This window comes from Macaca fascicularis, chromosome 18 (genome assembly GCF_037993035.2).
Source record: "Macaca fascicularis isolate 582-1 chromosome 18, T2T-MFA8v1.1".
NCBI lineage: Eukaryota > Metazoa > Chordata > Mammalia > Primates > Cercopithecidae > Macaca > Macaca fascicularis.
Window position 1 is genome coordinate 58,398,454 of NC_088392.1, and position 19,917 is coordinate 58,418,370.

General features: G+C 38.1%; 1 protein-coding gene across 1 annotated transcript in view; it reads right to left on the reverse strand.

Moving 5' to 3' along the window:
* The window catches only part of DSG3 (desmoglein 3), a 42,829-nt gene that overhangs the window by 15,896 nt on the left and 7,016 nt on the right, over positions 1 to 19,917 (reverse strand). The window contains exons 2-15 of the mRNA XM_065533948.1: positions 18,220 to 18,255; positions 17,578 to 17,709; positions 16,226 to 16,381; positions 15,648 to 15,792; positions 14,818 to 14,984; positions 13,870 to 13,998; positions 13,416 to 13,601; positions 10,388 to 10,659; positions 9,299 to 9,438; positions 7,647 to 7,871; positions 5,043 to 5,303; positions 2,016 to 2,155; positions 1,635 to 1,698; positions 17 to 300 (exon numbers count right to left, since the gene is read on the reverse strand). Coding sequence (XP_065390020.1) covers positions 17 to 300; positions 1,635 to 1,698; positions 2,016 to 2,155; positions 5,043 to 5,303; positions 7,647 to 7,871; positions 9,299 to 9,438; positions 10,388 to 10,659; positions 13,416 to 13,601; positions 13,870 to 13,998; positions 14,818 to 14,984; positions 15,648 to 15,792; positions 16,226 to 16,381; positions 17,578 to 17,709; positions 18,220 to 18,255 — 2,337 coding nt within the window. The remainder of the gene's footprint in view (positions 1 to 16; positions 301 to 1,634; positions 1,699 to 2,015; positions 2,156 to 5,042; positions 5,304 to 7,646; positions 7,872 to 9,298; positions 9,439 to 10,387; positions 10,660 to 13,415; positions 13,602 to 13,869; positions 13,999 to 14,817; positions 14,985 to 15,647; positions 15,793 to 16,225; positions 16,382 to 17,577; positions 17,710 to 18,219; positions 18,256 to 19,917) is intronic.

Genomic DNA, 19,917 nt, shown 5'->3' on the forward strand with positions numbered 1-19,917 from the left:
TTTTTCACCAAATTACCTGAGAAAAGTAGGAGTCCAGAAAATTCATGCTTATTGCCCCATCAGTATAGTCCTTATTGGTTCCTCCAGTGGAATGCCTTGTTCTCATGGTTCCAGACTGCCCTGAGGAACAGATGCCAACTCCAGTGACTGCTCCGAATCCTGAAGCAGCCGCTGACACTGTCCCTGTTGCAAAGCCTGCAGCACCTCCGGATTCAGTGGCTGCCCCAAGCTTAGTGGTCATTTCCATTCCCGAAGTGCCTTCCACCGCTGTCCCTCTGGCATACGTACTTGTACAAACTTCTAAAAACAAGGGAGAACATTCTGTAATATCTTATGCTGTTATCTGTTGCATTTTTATAGAACGGGTCTTGGGTGTCTATAAGCAGTCACCACGTAAAGCAAGTAAGTGGGAGAAAATACAATTATGTGACTAGAGATGATAACATCCCACAGTGTGTTAAGTGAGAGTCATAAAGGGGGGCATATAAGTGGGTGAAAAAGCTCTACAAATATACTAATTTTAAAAATGTACAAAGAAATAAGATTTTCAGTGACAACAGCCAGAAATAGAAAAGACAGGCTATTTAGTACCCAGCTATGGGAAGCTTCTAATGCAATGCTTGTATGTTTTAATGAAAAAACATTATAATTCAGCAGTCATATGAGCTCAGTATGGAAACCAAAGAGGAAACATACATAATGTAATCATGCAAGTTAGCATGTCTTGGTACCTAAAGAGAATTTAACAAATCACGACTATTCAGCCTGTTACCTTTACATTATGCTTTCATGGAAAGTTATTTTTTCTAGATAATTCTTTATATAGCTCTTGCTATGTAATTCTAATGGGAAAAGCAGGTGAGGATTGGAGCATCTGATAAAGGAAGACAGTTACATATTTGGGGAAATCTCATGTGGATTGTTCAGGATGGACACTTGAAAACAATCTAAGTATGGAATTAAGCAAAACTTTAATAGTAGGCATTATTATTGTTCTTTTAGTTCACTGAGTAGTTGTGGCACTCAGATAATATTAATGAAATAGCCACTTGATAAAACCAAAGAAATAAACAAATTCACCTGTATGACCTGTATGACAACATAAGTGACCATGTCCTATTATGACTGAATGAAGGAATTAGTGATTGAACTGAAATCAGGATACTGTTAGTTCTGGGGAAGGAAAAAGGAGAACAGGATTGAGGATGTGCACATGAGACTTTAACTGAAAATGTGGCCAATGTTTGGAATAGACAAAGTTGGGTGGTAGATACGTAGATGTTTGTTATATTTTCCCTTACATTTGTCTATATGTGTGAAGTCTTTCCTAATTAAAAAACTAGTAATTGATTGAGAACTATACTTCACTAAAGTTTGGAAAAAGTATAACAAATCTTTAGATATTGAAAATGGTGGCATCAACGGATAAATTAATTTATGGAAGCCAGACATGTCAGGGAATTGACTAATATAAGAATATTAAAACAGCTTTTCTCCATTTCAGTGGTAACAGCTCCTGACATGTGCACACAGATGAAATTATTAAGAAGATAATTTTAATTTTAACCACTTCTTATTTTTGAATATCTCTCACTTAACTCACCATTGCTTTCAAATATTTTATGTCCACTTACCAGAACTTTCCATGAAATCGGCTCCATTGGCTGTTATAGGAGGCACACAAATATTTGTGATTTCCTGCAAACCATGTGAAAAATAAATTAATTTAAAAGTGCACTAGATTTCAGAACAATATAGTGACATGTGGCCCCTTGCAAATTTGCAAATGATAACATTACAAGAAGTGCAAATTCTTGCAAGGATAACCATTTTTATGATTTTGACATCTGAAGAGCTAAAATCCTAAAAGCCTCCATCTATTCAGCACTGACTCTCAAACTGAAGGTCAAGAAATCTCTTATTTTTATGTCCCTTTGCCTCTTTTCCTATCTCAATGTAAATCAAACATTTTTTCTATTTAATTGAAATAAATAATTTATGAACTAGATGTTTACCTTGTCTTCAGGATGGGCTCCTTCAATTCCCCACTGATGAATTGTTCCTTCTGAGCCATCAGGAACTGGGATAAAACCACCTGTCACTCCCCCAGTAGAACCTGCCCCACAGTCACAGGTCAACAGCAGAAGGGGGGCCACTAATGAAAAACAAAACAAAACATCAGAACACTTGACTATTTTAGGAACTATTTAACGTGACAATTGTCAGAAATGTTACAAAGAAAATACAGTATCTTAAATACTTGTAGAAAATTCCTAATGAAAGCCAAAATTAGTTTCTACAAATGATTGGTACAGTAAGCACACTAAAATTTCATGTGATTATGAAATTGAAGGAGACAGATCAGATCATTTCTTGTTTTTTTTTTTTTTTTTTGGTATGTTGTCTTAAGATAGGCACTGATGTATGGTGAAAGTGGCTGTTTGGCTCCTCAATCCTTTTCTTTTATATATTTTTATGATTATTGCATTTATTTGCACATTTGGGGCTATGTATATTGTGTCAGGTGAATACACAGATAAATATATGACCAGAATGGTCCAGATTTTAGGTGGGCACAATGGTGTTTTGGCAATCTAGTCTCTAATTATCTCTTAGCAAACAGTAATTAACCAGAAAACTCCCTCAGTAACTAGAGTGATAACCTAATAAATGGCTATCAATGCATTCTTAATTGTGATTTAAGAATTTCTTAGTTGTGGCTTGAGCTTGGCGGGCTCTTCGGGCAGTGTAAATATCTTTCTGTGCACATCCTTGGCAATAAAGATTAACGTCATTCTCATGTTGACTGACCAAAAGTGAAATACTTTTTCTTGAAAGCAGGTGTTTCCTACACTTTGTTGTCAGTGGCCCCACTGCCACCTCTGCTCTGCCAAGGCCACCTGAATCCTAATGTTTCAGCTCTCTTCACTTAGAGGCAGCTTAGTGAGGGGTTTAAGCACGCAGCCTCTGGAGTCAGATTCTAGGGTTTAAATTTTGGCTGTACCACTTAACAGCTATGTAATGTTGGGCATGTGATATCATCTTTCTTTGCTCAGTTAACTCATCCATAAAATGGGGCAATAAATAGTATCTACATCATAGGTTGTTGTGAGGATTGAATTAATATAGGTAAAGGCCCCACTCGTTAATACTATTGCATTAGGGTTTAAATTTCAACATATGAATTTTTTTGGGGGGACACACACGTTCAGACTATAGCAATTCATCTCCCAGTCCTCTCCAGGGGCCACTGTAATGCACTGCACGCTTTTCCTTTCTTTTCCAGTCTCATGTCACAGCTCTGAATTTGACCTGCATCATCTCTTTTGAACTCTTACAATGACCTCTTAAGTGTTCTTTCCTTTCTAATTTACCATACACACTGTTGCCGGGGTTGTCTTTCTAAAATACAAATATGATCATGTTAGTCTTTCATTCAAATGCTTTTAGCAGCTCCTCTTTTTCATAGGATAAAGCACAAACACCACAGCATGTGTATGTAGGCTTTTCAAATTAGTCCCAATGCATTCTCCGTTTCTCCTCCACTTTCCACAATTTCCCCATGTTTTAGCCTTCCAAGGCTGTATGATTCCTAAAACAGAAAATATTAAGTGTTTTCTGGCCTTGGCTGATGCTGTCAATTTTTGGAAACGCCTTTTCCATTTTTTATACCGATTATATCCTAATCATTCTTCAAGGCTCAATTGAATTATTCCTCTATTCCATAAAATCTTCTGTAATTACCCCTTTGTAGTAATTTCTATTATAGCTTTATCATGGTATTTTTTCCCCTATAGTTAGATATGCATGAAAACCAAAATCAAGTTTCCTTTTCAGCTAGAAGCTAGCATAGTGATTCACATAGAGGTACTTAAAATTTTTTGATTCTTCTACTCGATTAATATGATATCGAAAAACCAAATCTCTGAGTGTCAATTTCAGCTCTTAAACTAAATGGTATATAATAACTTTAGAATAGTAAATGCTTTTGGAGAATAAGGAAGGGAAAAACATAGCATGTGTGGCAATTAGCTGTATCTATAGCAATTTATTTCTTTTCAAAACAGAGACCTGAAAAATATTGCAAAACATTAATATCTGTTCAGTTGAAGTGATGGTTATACGTGTAGTTGTCTACACACTTTCTCTACTTTTTGTGGTTTTAAAATTAATAATCATAAAATTAATTTTAACTCTAAAAGTCTGATTTTTATAATAAATTAAGAACGTGTGAATTTAGCAAGGATTTCTCTTGTTTATACAAGAATTAGTCAGGAAGTTCTTTTAAATAGTGCCCTCTTACAATCAAAATACTATTTGATTTACAAGATTTTGATTCAAATACAACTTTTCAGAAACTTATCTATTGAATAAATTTTACCTTTATTGAAAAAGGATACTTATGCATAGTTTTCTAAATGTGTTTAATAAACTTAGTGAAGGTCTTAAAGGGGATGCGTATTCAGATGGTAATCTATTTTGAGGAAATGCTAGATGAAGCAATAACTTCTCAGAACCTATGCTATCTTAATAGCATATGATGTTAATATTAACATCATTAATAACATATGATGTTAATATTAGCATCATATGCTATTAATTAATATTAGCCTATGATACCCTATTTGTATTTCCCTAAGTTTGACTAGTGTTCTCTTTTTATCTTAGAATCTCATAAGATGAAATGAATATGGAGAAAACATCTTAGAAAGTGTCACACTCATGGATAAAGCCATAATTTTGACCATGAACGTTACTAACAGTGTATAGAAAGTCTTCATGATTCGCTTTTCTCTTGATTAACTCGTGCTGTCTTCTAAATGTCTGACATATGTAACTTGTGTTGCTATATTAATATAGACTGTTAGCAAGTGACGTGTTACACATTTCAGATTCTTTCTGAAAATGCCATTTCCCCCTAGCTTTACCTATAAAACATCAGAGAATGTTCTTTCCCCGTTGCACAGATGAGCAGGGTAGCATGGAGGCCTTTGCAAATGAGGACACCCCATCCAACAGAGAATGAAACATTGGCTACTCACACAGCAGCAGCAGGAGTCCAAGGAGCAGCAGGCCGATGGCGGCAGGCCCCAGCCTCCCTGAGGGCGGCCTGCCGTATCTGGTCCCAGGCCATGTGGTTGGGTAAGAAGTTCCACAGACGCCCCTGTTGTCACACTGACAGACTTCCAGTGTCAAGCTGCCTGGCATCTCACACCGATTGTTCTGACTGTCTGTAAGTACCAGGGAGATGTGGTATACTCCAGGAGCTATCTGTTCCTGGGCTCTGAGGAGGGCCGAGGTAGCTATAGAGAAAGAATCATGCAAATCAACAGTGGGACGAGGTGTCTTTTCAGTCTGTTTTGTGTTGCTATAACAGAATATCACAGACTCGATAATTCATAAAGAAAATACATTTATTTCTCACAGTTCTGAAAGCTGGGAAGTTCAATATCAAGGTGTCAGAATCTGATAAAGGCCTTTGAACTTCATCATCCCATGGTGGAAGGCAGAAGGACAAGAGAGCAGGAGAGCAAGTGGGGGCTGAACTCACCCTTAAAACAACTCACTCTTACTGTAATGAACCCACTCCCATGGTAACACCATTAATCCATGCATGAGGACAGAGACCTCATGACCTCATTACATCTTACAGGTCTCACCTCTCAACACTGTTGCAGTGGGGATTAAGTTTTCAACACACGAGCTTTGGAAGACCTGTTCCAACCGCAGCAGTGTCTTACGCTCTTACTACTTATTTTCATTAGCAGAGTTAGAGTTGCCACAAACAGTAGGGTTGATAATAGAGAGAGGTTTGAGCAGTGATGAGGGCTATAACGGGTTCAAGTGGGTAAATCTGTCTATACCTGCCTCCTTGTCCTCTCTGCTGCAGGTAGGCCCATTATCCTCCCCCATGAAACTCAGTTCTACTCTGCTTTTCCCACTAAAGAAGATGGGCAGCATCATTTAGAGTCAGGCACTCCTCTTCTGGGGCTTAACCACTCTCTTGTATGTCTGCACCCATCCTTGGACTTGTGTGGCCCTCTGAGTGTATATGTGTTCCTGACTCTGTGTTCTTGTGTTTTACTTATCAAGACTTTCAACTTTAGCTGCTACTACCTCAACTGCTCTTCCCAGTTCTTAGACCATGAGCTGCAGGTCTATGATATGGGATTTCCTTGTGGTGATGGCCTGTTGCCTATCTGAGTCCTGAGAATAGACTGTTTTCTATCTCCCATTGCTATGTTGCCTTTTTTTAAGTGGACCCCACAACAGTTCCTGTAAGGTTCAGTATTGCATTTCTTGAATCCTTTCTGATCCCACCATACCCTTTGACATTGTGCCTTGCCCACCTAGTCTAATCACTGTTGCCTTGCCCAGTCACACTTGGGCAGGTGTGTCTTGTGCCACATCCTGGCCCTCTCTGATCTTTTTTTGGCAGCCTCTTCATTGGTCACGTATCCAGTAAACTCATTTGGAGCAAAATGCTACATGCACAGTTTGGAGATAGATCTTTATGCCAGAAGTGTGAGGGCCCAAGGGAAGATGACCATGGAGACCAAGATCCTTTTGGTAACTCTGGCAGTGGCTGCTACTTAGGACTGAAGGACATGCTTTAACAGCATGTACATTCATGAAAGGAAGCAAGGCTGGTTCAGAAAGGAGCTAGCGAAAAGTGAGTTTACTAAGGGTTTGAAGTGATCCCATCATCACTATAAAATCCAGAAAGGACAGAAACTTTTAGGAAGTCTAATGTCTATTTCTATGACACTTCTGGAAAGCACAAACAATGTAAAATAAGTATGATAAAGGTTAGGAAAGAGAAAGAATGAATTAGCTCCTCCCTGTTGGATAAAGGGTTTGCAAATTTCAGTCCACTATGCTCTCAAGGTTCCTGACTAGTGACAGTGTAAGTGGCACTCCCTGTGAGCCTTGAGCAGGCTGACTTCTTCATGCTACATGTCTGCTCATAGACTGCTCCATTAGAACAAGTTTATGTATTTAGTATTTAGAAATCTAAACAGCTCTGTGATAAATAGATATCTGACTTTTTTTTTTGAGATGGAGTTTTCACTCTTGTTGCCCAGACTGGAGTGCAGTGGCACGATCTCAGCTCACTGCAATCTCTGCCTCCTGGGTTCAAGTGATTCTTCTGCCTCAGTCTCCTGAGTAGCTGGGATTACACACATGCGCCACCACACCTAGCTAATTTTTGTATTTTTAGTAGAAATGGAGTTTCACCATGTTGGCCAGGCTGGTCTCGAACTCCTCACCTCAGGTGATCGTCTCACCTTGGCCTCCCAAAGTACTGGGAATACAGGCATGAGCCACCGTGCCCCACCTAGATGCCTGACTCTAATCTTTTTTTTGGGTGCACTATGGAAGTAGAAATAAACAGATTTAAAATGTTAAAATATCAAATGAACCCTAAAAAGGATTCAAAATAAAATATTGAATTGTGCTAACAGCATATCATTCCTTTTCTCTTCTGAAAAGAGAAATAATTCACAAGGCTACAACCACATCTTCATTGCAAAGAATTTTTCAAGTTACTTTTGGAAGGACCTGCTCTTAAATGATCTTCCTTATCCTTCTGGAAATATAAAGGAGCAGTTTGCATTTGTAGAAGCAACTTTACTGTTACTCACCATTGAGGGTTGTGATACTCCATATAGCAGGCAACTTCACAGGTTGATCTTCCAGTGCAAATGTATAGGGGCCAGTGTATCTATTATTCAGTGTTCTAGTGGTGACAACCACGGAAGGTGAAGAACTGCAAATCGCATCTTTATCGAGGACAGCTGTTGGACAATTGTCACTGAAACCGGGTACTCTAACATATACCGTGCCTGTAGAAGTTCTACCTGTGTATTCTGTAAGAACAACGTTTTAGAGTTAAAGAAATGTATGGAACAAAGTTGTACAAAAAAGGAGAATCTTTACATTTCTCTTTTCTGCAGCCAACTTAGTGTGTCTTCTCGTGAAATACTGTATTATCCTCAGAAGTAAAAAAAGTCATCCTATTTCTGCATCTTGTAAAAAGCAAATTGAAATTTACCAAACAGGCTGATGTCTCCAATTATAATTAATTGAAAAATAATATAAGATACTTGAACCCAAGACCGGTAAGATGATGAATTCACCAATTTCAAATGAAATCAGCACAAAAATAATAACTTTCTTAAATGTGTTGATTTCACTTGTAATCAATGTGTGACAGGTTTTTGCTTCTAAAGCACACATTTTTTATTTGGAATAAAAACTTATGTATTTTTAATACTGAAGATATAAAAGTTTATTAAATAAAAATTTTAAATGCTGAAAATGAAATATAATGAAGTAAAAATCTCTCTGTGGGGGCATTATAAGTCATTTCTGTTGTTACCCTTACTACTTTTTTTCCTGTTTTCCCAAATGGAAATATTTTTGATTTTATTTTTTTGGGGGGGGTTATATTTTTTATTACCTTCAACATAAATTAATTTTATACTTGGGGAAACACATACACTCAATGAATATTATTTTAAAACATTCTAGAAGAGGAAATTGCATTGTTCAATGATAAAAGTACATGAGGTCTCTATAGGTACCTCACTAAAGCACCTCACATTCAAGTTGAGCTTCCCTGATTTTTTTTGGTCTACGAATCCTCACCCATCCCCTCACACCCAGGGATTTCTGTTGGTCAAAAAATTTCTGCTTCGGCCGGGCGCGGTGGCTCAAGCCTGTAATCCCAGCACTTTGGGAGGCCGAGACGGGCGGATCACGAGGTCAGGAGATCGAGACCATCCTGGCTAACACAGTGAAACCCCGTCTCTACTAAAAAATACAAAAAACTAGCCGGGCGAGGTGGCGGGCGCCTGTAGTCCCAGCTACTCGGGAGGCTGAGGCAGGAGAATGGCGTAGACCCGGGAGGCGGAGCTTGCAGTGAGCTGAGATCCGGCCACTGCACTCCAGCCTGGGCGACAGAGCGAGACTCCGTCTCAAAAAAAAAAAAAAAAAAAAAAAAAAAAAAAAAAAAAAAAATTTCTGCTTCAACCACTGCAAACCATAGGGACCTAACACAGAATTTGCTGGTTCAAACTCCACTGAGAAGTTGGAACTCTTAGTTTTCTCTCCTGGATTCAGTTGCCTCAGACTTGAGGCCCAATGCTCCTAAGATAATTCTCTCTCTAGTGGTAAAGATAATTCTCTCTCTCTAGTGGTAAAGATAATATGTTGAATAATCATAATCATCTATGCATAGAGAAACATCAATTACAATAACATTTCTCTAAAATGATTCAAATATTTTTCTTACCGTCTATGGCCAGAACCTCAGCTGTGATTGTTTGGTTAACTATGAAAGTGGAATCTCGGTCCATATTTTTGACAAATTTGATTTCAGCAGTTTTTGAATCAATCATTAGGTAACCACCATTGTTACGTCCCATGACATACCTGTTTCATAATATTAAAAAAAAATAGTTTTCTTTCAAATGTGGAATGTTACATATTTAATGAAAATGACTCATTTTATATTTAGTATATTCATATTTAATATATGTTGACATGGAAATATGCTTTTATAAAAAGCAACAGAAAATTAACATAGCATGGATGAGCCATATTTCATAATTCTTTTTTTTGAGACAGAGTTTTGCTCTTGTTGCCCCGGCTGGAGTGCAATGGTGTGATCTCAGCTCACCACAACCTCTGCCTCCTGGGTTCAAACGATTCCCTGCCTCAGCCTCCTGAGTAGCTGGGATTACAGGCGTGCACCACCATGCACAGCTAATTTTGTATTTTTAGTAGAGGTGGGGTTTCTTCATGTTGGTCAGGCAGGTCTCGAACTCCTGACTTCAGGTGATCCGTCCACTTCGGCCTCCCAAAGTGCTGGGATTACAGGTGTGAGCCACTGTGCCAGGCCCATATTTTATAATTCTTAAGCATATATTAGCTGAGTTTTCCAACTCTGCTGTGCACAATAAAATAAAATACCTGTGTCCTTGCTCCACATAATATAGCAATTATTTTGCATGGTGCCGTTATATTTTAGGCATATATGTCTTTGTATGTGCTGTTTTATATGATTAAAACATGTTCTTATGGTGCACTTCTACTCCTTTGTAAGACTCAACTGTAAGTTTCCATGAGACATGTTCCCAATTTCTGTTGACAGGCTAAGGCATTTTTCTCTTGGTTTCCACTGTAACTTATGCTTACGTTATCTTTGCTTCCAGTACAGTTAGATGATTTAGCTAAATGTTACTTCTTGAGTTACCCAGTTTCTTGTTTTTATCAATGTCATATCTCTATTCTTGGTACATAATAGTTTATGTGTTATGTTGTGATAGCTTATAGATTAAAACCTCATCAAGAAATAAGGTATAAATAAAAATAGTCTTACCTGACATTTGAGGCAGCTTTGCCAGTGTCCTCATCGATGGCTTGATATGTTCCCAGGATATAATCCACCAATTTTTTGCTACTTATGCCTTTTTGCACAGTAAATGTCTTGGAAGCAGGACGGAATGCTATTCCTTCTCTTACATTTATTACCTGAATTGTGACTGGGGTTGACTGAACTCGGTATCGGGAGATTACTGATTGGTGAAATTCAGCTTTGTTTTTGACAGCAATACTAAGTTTCATGCTTTGTAGTTGTTCATAATCTAGAGCCTGGAGAAAAAATAGAATTAGAAGGCAGTTTCACAAAAATATACTCCCGCAAACCCAGTAGATGATGACAGCACACTATGCAAGATGCTGTGAATGAATTCTTTTGTTTTTAAACAGCAAAACAGCCTCAGAAATTATTGTAATGTTGAGATAGAGAAAGCTTTAGGATTCTTAACTCATGAGACCTCAGTTTGATACTGATTATTACAAAGCGGGGTACGTCTTTCAGACTAGCGAGACACCATCATAGTCTCTTTAGGCTATGAGGTGCAGTGGAAAGAACCCCAAGTTTGCTATGGTAACATGATTTGAATCCTGGTTCTGCTGCTTAATAGCTGTGTGACTCAGAGAACAATGTTTGGTTTCTCTGATCCGTACCTCTCCACTTCTGAAAAAAAAGCCTTACCTCATCAGGGTGTAGTGAGGACTGAACAAATCAAGGCCCCTAATACATTCTTATTACTGGCAGTTATGGTCATTTGCAGAATCTTCATTGGATTTATGTGCAATGGTGTCTTTCCTGACTTTAAAAATTCCTAGGTGGGAAAGGCAAACTATTTTCACAGTCTTGGTTGGCAAATAGGTCCCTGCAAAGCAGTGAGTGGGTGGCCCAGCAACTCTTTGTAGACCCATTTTCAGAAGGTCTTGCATGATAGCCATTTGTTTGATCCCCTTATTGAGGTGGCCCAAATCAAGGCCTGAGGAATCCCAGGATAACTTTTCTTCATTCACTAGTAAATTTTTTTTGAGAGTGATGAGATGAGAAAATGCTCATATTGGTTACACCTGTATATCACTACAAGTGATTCAAGTAAGAGATCTGGATTTAAGTTTTAACTTTGCAATGACTGGCTTTGTGTGCTGAAGCATTTTCCAGTGAAACGGAAGAGAAAGATGTCTAAACAGGGAACTATAATACAAAGGGCAAGAGGCAAAAGAGATTATAGGGTCTGTGTGTGAAAGCAAAGGAATAATTCTACTTAGGAGAGCTATGAAGGGTTCCTGAGCGGTATTCATCTAAGCTAGGTGTTGAAGGATGCCGGGAAATTACCCAGGCATAGGTGAAAGCAGTTGCAGGCTGAATACAGATGGCAAATCGTCTTGTGAATTTCATCTTAAAGGGCTAGCAGCTAGCAACCCTGGCTGACCGTAGAGTCACCTGAGGAGCCTTAAGGACCCACTGCTGACTGGGTTTCTCCAATAGTTCCTACACTCTTACTGTCTGGGGAAAGTTGCAGGTGACTTGAGTTGGTAATTAGGGTTGAGGGCCAACTGCATAGCCAATGTAGAGCTAGGGATGGTTTTAAAGAGAAGAGTAAGGGATCCAAACTGTTTTTAAGAAAAATGTGGTGGTGAACTGGTAAGAATGAGGAGAACAAAGTCAATAGAGACAAAAGGTAGGGATATCTATTAGGAGGGACTGCAATCGCCTAAGAGAAGAGAGGCAACGCCAGTCCAGGGCACAGGCAGTAAGAAGGTAGAGGAGAGTCAGATTTCAAAGACAATTTCTAAGGCTGTATGTTGTGAGGAAATGCCATGATTCGGGGGTAAGGGCCACGTTTCTAGTTTGGGAGACTGAATGACACCAATACATGAGATAGAGAATAGCTCACTCCCAGGCATTGTTGGGAGTTTATAACAAAACCTTTGCAAGTGGGGATGGCTGTAGCACTAGTCCTGAAGAGTAGAGTAACAAAGGTCTGCATGTACAGCTTTTAGCAGCCCCTTGTTAAGGCATTATATGGTCTGTCGCTCAACTGGATTTAAGGTTTAAATAAGGATGCTCCCGTGGAATCCAAAATGCTGTACCAAAGGCCGGGTGCAATGGCTCATGCCTGTAATCCCAGCACTTTGGGAGGCCGAGGTGGGTGGATCACTTGAGGTCAGGAGTTCAAGACCAGTCTGAACAATATGGTGAAACCTCATTTCTACTAAAACTATAAAAATTAGCTGGGCGTGGTATCACACAATGTGGACCCAGCTGCTCAGGAGGCTGAGGCGGGAGGATCACTGGAGCGTGGGGGGTGAAGGCTACAGTGATCACACCACTGTACTCTCGCTTGGGTGACAGAGTGAGACTTTGTCTCAAAAAAACAAAACAAAACAAAAAAAACCCCCAAAAAACCAAAAACCAACCAACCAAAAAAACCAAAGTGCTGTACCAAGGAAGGGGCCCAGGTCACACTCTCAGATAAGGAGTCTGTCATAGCCAAGCATATTAAAAGCTTTACTCAATTATTTGTCTTTTATTTTGCAGACTTTGTTCATACATTCCCATTTTGTAGGAAGAGTAGTAATTTCTTCTCTACTGACTGTAGCTAATCCATTTAAAACAGACTGACAAATTGGCAAGCCATGATTCCACCTATTCTTATCTCGTCCTAACTTCAATCTGATTGTTGCGAATGAGATTAAGTCAAGAAATGTGTTTTACTTTCTTGTGCTTAAAGTATGGACAGCCATAATATATTACTATGTGCTTAAAGTATACATAGTCACTCCCATAGCATATTAGTGTGTTTGTGTTTACTATAGAAAGTTCAATAGCTTGGAAAGAGTTCAAGATGTTAAGAGAGGTTGTCCTCAGGTTATGGGGCTCTATGGGGATTAAAAAAAATTCAATCTACTTCTATGTGTTTTCTATAATGAAGTGATATTAACAAATAAATACGTTTTATCTGCAGAAATTATCGTTTTGGTTAATACAGATTTTTTTTTTTTTTTTTTTTAACCAGTGAAGGGAAATCAGACCTTACCTTCACCACTTTCAGGATGCCTTCATTAGTTCTGGGATCAGTTTGTATTTCAAACCAATTTCCTTCATTCCCAGAGGTAAAGAAATATACTGCAAGCCAATTATCTGTGTACTCTTCATCCAAATCTGTTACTTGAAATCGAATTAATTCAGAACTTAAGGTATTTTCTTCAATACGTGCTGAATACTGAAAAGGTGAGAAGCAGAATTAAAGACTCAATGACGGGTTTTACATGAAGGGATTACGTTTCTTCTAAATGGTAATCCTTATTTCTCAAATTCTGTATTTCCTTCTTCTGATTACCAAATTCTTTTATTTTTAAAAAAGCATATTTCTTTAAAGATAAGTGCAGAGAACTTAAATAAGAGCCAACAAACAGGCAAGTACTGGATTAGGATTTCAAAGTATTAAAAAATATATATATAAATGATTCTTTAAGGAGCAATGGGTGTACCTGAGAGTCTCTAAACATTGGGAAGTTATCGTTGACATCTTTCACTTTAATACTACATTCACATTGAGTTGATAGTCCTTCTCCATCTTTGTCTGCACCACTCACAACCAGACGATAGCTGCTAGCTTGCTAAATTTGGGTAAAAAAATAAAGAAAAATAATTAATCTCTAAGAATTATAATTGGAAACTACTTGATTCCTATGGGTAAGGAGGTATAAATATTCAAGTTTATGTAGAAGACATTTGCGGGGCTCTGGATGGTTGGGTGGAGGTCTTTAAGGGGCTAGGGCAGGTTTTCTGTTTTTGTGAGCTTCTTACGGCAGGACAGTACTGTATCCTTAGAGCAAAAATGGGCAGTGAGTAGGGTGCGAGTAATAAGCTCACTGATGGAGCTTCTCTGTTAGTCTATTGGGAAAGTCATTTGTACAAAAATAATATGGAGTCTGACAGGGTAGCTTGTGGTAGTGGAGATAGAAGGTGCTGGTGGTAAGTAATGAGGGAGATTGGAGAAGGAGATTCTTTAGTGCTCTGGAAGCAGGGATAAAATTAAAAGGAGTCAGGAGAAAAAGTGTGATATAAAAGAAGGTTTTATTCCAGATAGAAATTTCTCCCTTCATCTAAGATGCTTGCTTCTCCTCCATCACATGAGGAGTTAGTCGTAGTTCAATCTTTGTCCATGTATGTTTATGTCAATGCTTTCTTTCACCGCCCCTGTTTAACTACCATTGGTATGTTCAGGGTACAATTGATTCTGCAGTTGCCCAGTACACATCTTGCCTCACCAGAATCACACTCAAAAATGCAAACAATTTCCCTAGATTAGCCCAGTTAGGTACTGAGAACCTCTTTTCTTTTTTTTATTTTCAGGTGAAATGGAGTCACCTCTCTTGGTTTTCTTATAATCAAACCCTTTATTCTTGAATGTTCCCCCAAGTGCTTTGCTGTACCTCTCGGTCAAGAGAATTGGTCAAAGTACGGACTTCCCCAGTGTTTCTGCTTAGAAGGAACATGGGTGTGCCTGCTGGTTCCTGAGAGACAATTTTGAAGGCAATTTTGGAATTCAAGTGGTTTGGTTCATCTGCATCTGTGGCATTTAGTATCATCACCAGTGAGTCTAGGAATACAGGAAAATGTTTGTTAAAGAATATGTAACAATTGACATTATGTTTACTTTAAATATTCAAAACAAGTTCACATTGATGCTTATTTCTAAATATCCTTAAATCATCTATATGTTCAAAAAATTGCATATCACTTGTGATACCTCTTTCCGTCTCTCCCAACCAGGTAGAACTGCGCTTCCTTCCATAAAAACCCTTCAGTTCTCTCTAAGCCTTACCTTTGTTGAGATTGAGGCTATATTCTATCTCAATTTTCTACCTTGATAGATTGTCATAACTCTCCCCTTTCCACAAATTATCCAAGTAATGTGAGTGTGTCTCTGTCCCTTACAACCTAAAAGAGCCCAGCTGATGCATCCAGGCTACCCAAGGCTGCCTGTTTAGCTTTGTGACTGCCAAATGCTCATATAAATTGTATATATAGAATAAGATACTATTGACCTGATAACCAGACTATAACCTAGAAATACAATGATAGTAAATAATTAGCTCAAATACACATTTTAGAAAGGAAGACCCAGATTTATCTTAATGAATTTTAGTTTTCAAAACAACTGATTAAGAGCATAAATTAGTTTATAAGAATGACATATTGTAGTGGTACTCATATTTGAAAGCAGACAAATTGAAAGTGGTAAGTATCGTAAAAGACTTACTTGAGGCACTATTTTCTTCAATTTCACCCATGAAAATTTGTTGTGAAAATACTGGAGGATTATCATTAATATCCAAAATTTTAACCGTTAGTATAAGTGGCTTCTCTACATCTAGTCCTTGAGCGTTGAGAGCCCGACATGTGATCTAGGAACAGAGGGAAATGTGGATTATTACTCTGCAATCTTAGTTTTCATACTATTAAAACTTGTAGAAATAAGGCCTCTGTTGGCATGTACATAAATTTTGTGCAAAGAATAAATGTTTCCCCAAAGGGTAGACAAAGTGGAAAAAAGTGCCTGCTCTGGGCAGACCAATTGGGCAAATTGCCCCTTCCACCAGGCTAATGCTGTGTCATGGCAAACTGAAGCACTTGGCATGCTAGATTTCAACCCTCACTCATGCACCCTCTGCTGTGTTCCCTCAGGCGAGGCTCTGTGGAGGGACTAATACTGTTATTTGCTGGTGGACTGATTCATGTACTGAACTCTCCTCTAAATTTACCAGTAGAAAAGTGTCACTTTCTAAAGCGATGGTATACAAGGAGAAGGGTAGCCCAATGTTGAGGACCCAAACTTACCAGGAAGCTTGGAGTTTCCTCTCGGTCAACTATCGCTGTTATGTTAATATCGCCAGTGTTTTTGTCAACAACAAAGATTCCAAAAGGCGGCTGATCAATTCCCACTCCAGAGATTCGGTAGGTAATTTTCTGGGTTGCTTGGTAATCTGAAGTAATCTACAGCCCCAAATACCCAAAATGTTGAGGTGACCATTACTCAAGCCTTTCCCTCTCCACCCCCACTTCCATAGTCTAAAGTCAACTGTTTATTCGATTCACTCTTTTTGACATTGTGCCATTTACATTTTGCCTTGATAGATACTAGGAATATGAAATAAAATCAAACTGTTGCTTTCGACGACCAGCCTGAACCAATGTGTGCTAATCATTTTGGTGTTAGAATATTTGCACGGACTATGGCCACATGATAGTGTTAAAATGTTAAAAGAAAGTCAGACATTTAATATTGACAAGGCTACTCCTGAAGGCTCCCTCTTTACCTGACAACATTAAAAAACAAAAGATATTTATTTAGTTTAAATAGGGGGAAGTGGAGAGACAAAAAGGGAAAGAGATCATATGGTAGGGTTAAAATATGTATTAAAATAATCTACTTTTTATTATGGTAATTTTAAAGCTTTTTAACATGAAAAATGTGAAATATATATAAAGTTAGAATAGTATAACAAGCCGGGTGCGGTGGCTCACACCTGTAATCCAAGCACTTTGGGAGGCCAAGGCGGGCAGATCATGAGGTCAGAAGTTTGAGACCAGCCTGACCAATATGGTGAAACCCTGTCTCTACTAAAAATGCAAAAACAATTAGCTGGGCATGGTGCCGCACTCCTGTAATCCCAACTACTCAGGAGGCTGAGGCAGGAGAATTGCTTGAACCCGAGAGGAGGAGGTTGCAGTAAGCCGAGATCACGCCACTGCACTCCAGCCTAGGCAGCAGAGTGACTCCATCTCGGGGAAAAAAAAAAAAAGAATAGTATAACAAACCTGATACATCCTATCACTGAGCTTCAACAATTATCAATACATAGCCAATCCAAATTTTGCTCCCAACCATTTCTTTGTCTTATACATGCATTATTTTTCGTATTTGTTTGCTACACCCTGTATCCAAGTAAGCCTTCTATGTTAAAATTGGTTAGTATGTCTCAATTCTTTTTCATAACCCTAGAAGCTACCTTCCTCTCTCTCTTTCTCTCATTATTATTATTATTGTACTATTTTGTTGAGGATACCAGTTCACTTGTTCTGTGGACTCCCCAGTCTTCATTTTGTTATTTGGAATTGCCATATTATTTTAATTTATACCTTATACATTTATTCTAAAAACTCATACTGCCCCTGTCAATATAACTTACCTTGGCAATTGGGTTTCTTTTTGAGTTATCTTCTCCTTCTCTGCAGGGTTTGGCAAATTTCACCCATTCACGTTTCTGCCTTCTTTTAGCTTGTTGCACAGTCATCTCTTCTTCGTCATATTGACCTTTCGTCTTATGTAAAAAGGGATTCTATTTGTTATGCAAATTAATGGTAATTTTTACTTAGAATATTCATTACAGACACCTAGGTTGAGGAACCCCCTATGTTTCAAGATCTCTAAGACTGTTAGGTGTCTAATTAGCTCTCCTTGATACTTTGTCAAGCAAGTGATAAATGTTATATAACTAAAATAATTACAAAGCTATATGATTTTTAATATTAGCATTTAGTCATATTTTATATTTTCTTTTTATACTCCACAGTATCTTACTGGGCCCATAGGGTTTGACCAGTTGATTTGCTTAAGATAAGAAGAAAAGAATGCATGAAATAAATTATAATAATGACATTTATAGATGACTAGTGTTTAAATATTGTTGTCAGTTACTAGAATTTTAGTTCTATTTATTTTCACAATTATTGAATAATTTTAGATATTAACTATTTATTTCTCCTAAACACAATTTAATTTTTTAAACTAAACTATTATTTTAAGTACAAAAACCTTTTTCATACTTTACCTCTATTCGCAATTCTCCATGAACCAATATGACCACCTGCAGACATTTAAATAAAGTCAAATTAAATGTGAATTCTTCAAATAAGGAATTACATACAATGAATAATCCAGATTATTATATTCCATTGTTCATATTGTGATTTGTTTCTATTTCAAAAGAAGTAAGTTTCAAGAAACAATAATCAAAGGGTAAGTTCCTACTAGGAAAAGGAATATTACTGTCAATATAAACACATTTTTAATTGACTACAGAATTTTGATGATATAAAGAAGAACCTACTAGACTTTGCAAAAACTATGCCTAATAGTCAGTTGCAGTAACCAGACAATTCTTACCTGGCTGCTTTGCATACAGTTCCCAGAAGCTATGAAAGTCATCACTTTGGGAAACATTGGTAAGCACCATTGTGAAATGCTTCAGAGCGGGGCCACAGGGGATTATTAAAAACCATCAGCCACCCAACTCATTTGTAGGAAGGCGATCCTGTATTAGTCCTCTGCAATTACGGAACATTTTCTCTAATTGTACAAGTGAAAAGAATGGAATGGAACCAGTCTGGTTTAGAGAACAAAACAGAAAAGATGAGGATCTGCTATTCCAGTCACAAACCCTGTTTGCAGTGAGGCATGGATCTGTTCGTCTCTGCTCTGTTACTTCACTTTAAATATTGAACTTAATTTTCAGATTGGTCCAAAAAAATTTAAATGAGAGTAAAACGAAGCCATGTAAGCTAGGGTCTTCACCTTTTCAAGAGTATATGAGATGTTCATCTGCGTCATTTTTCATCTTCTGTTCTGCCTGGCATGCATTACCTCTTTCTACTCCACCCACTTAAATATTGCTCATCCTTTCAGATCCATCAAGTTTCAACAACCTCCCTGAAACTGTCTTTACTGATGTCTCTTTTTCTGAGTTTGTATAATACATATTCTGTACAACGAAATTTAGCCCATGATGGTTTACCACAGTTTATTATTTCTTGTTTTATGAGCATGAAAGAATTTCTGTGCTAAGCCAGGAGAATTGTAAACTTTCCAATTCAGTGCTGTTAGTTTTTTTTTTTTTTTCTTGTAACCCTCACAGGTACTTAACAAGTATTTGCTAATCCACTGATTATCTGATGAATCTGTAGAAAAATAATGGTGGAAAATCAGTTAAAAGGAAAAAAAAACTGGAAGAGTAATAACAGTAGCTAATGTTTTTTGTGTAGTTTCGGTATCAGCTGCTTTTTCCTAGAGCTTTATACTTATTGCCTCATGTAATACTTACAGCAGGCACCTGAAGGAGATTCTAGTATTATAATCCATAGTATAAGGATGAAGAATTGGAGATGTGAGGGAATGAATACTTTGCCCTAGCTAGTAGCCATAATAGGATAGCAACCGCAGCAGCCTAACTCCAGAGCATGTACCTCTGGTACCTACTACTAAATTCTTTTTTTCGCTCTTTTTGCCCTGGCTGGAGTGCAATGGCATGATCTCGACTCACTGCAACTTCCATCTCCCGGGTTCAAGGGATTCTCCTGCCTCAGCCTCCCGAGTAACTGGGATTACAGGCATGGGCACACCACCACACCTGGCTAATTTTGTGTCTTTAGTAGAGACGGGATTTCACCATGTTGGCCAGGCTGGTCTCGAACTCCTGACCTCAGGTGATCCACCTGCCTTGGCCTCCCAAAGTGCTGGGATTACAGGTGTG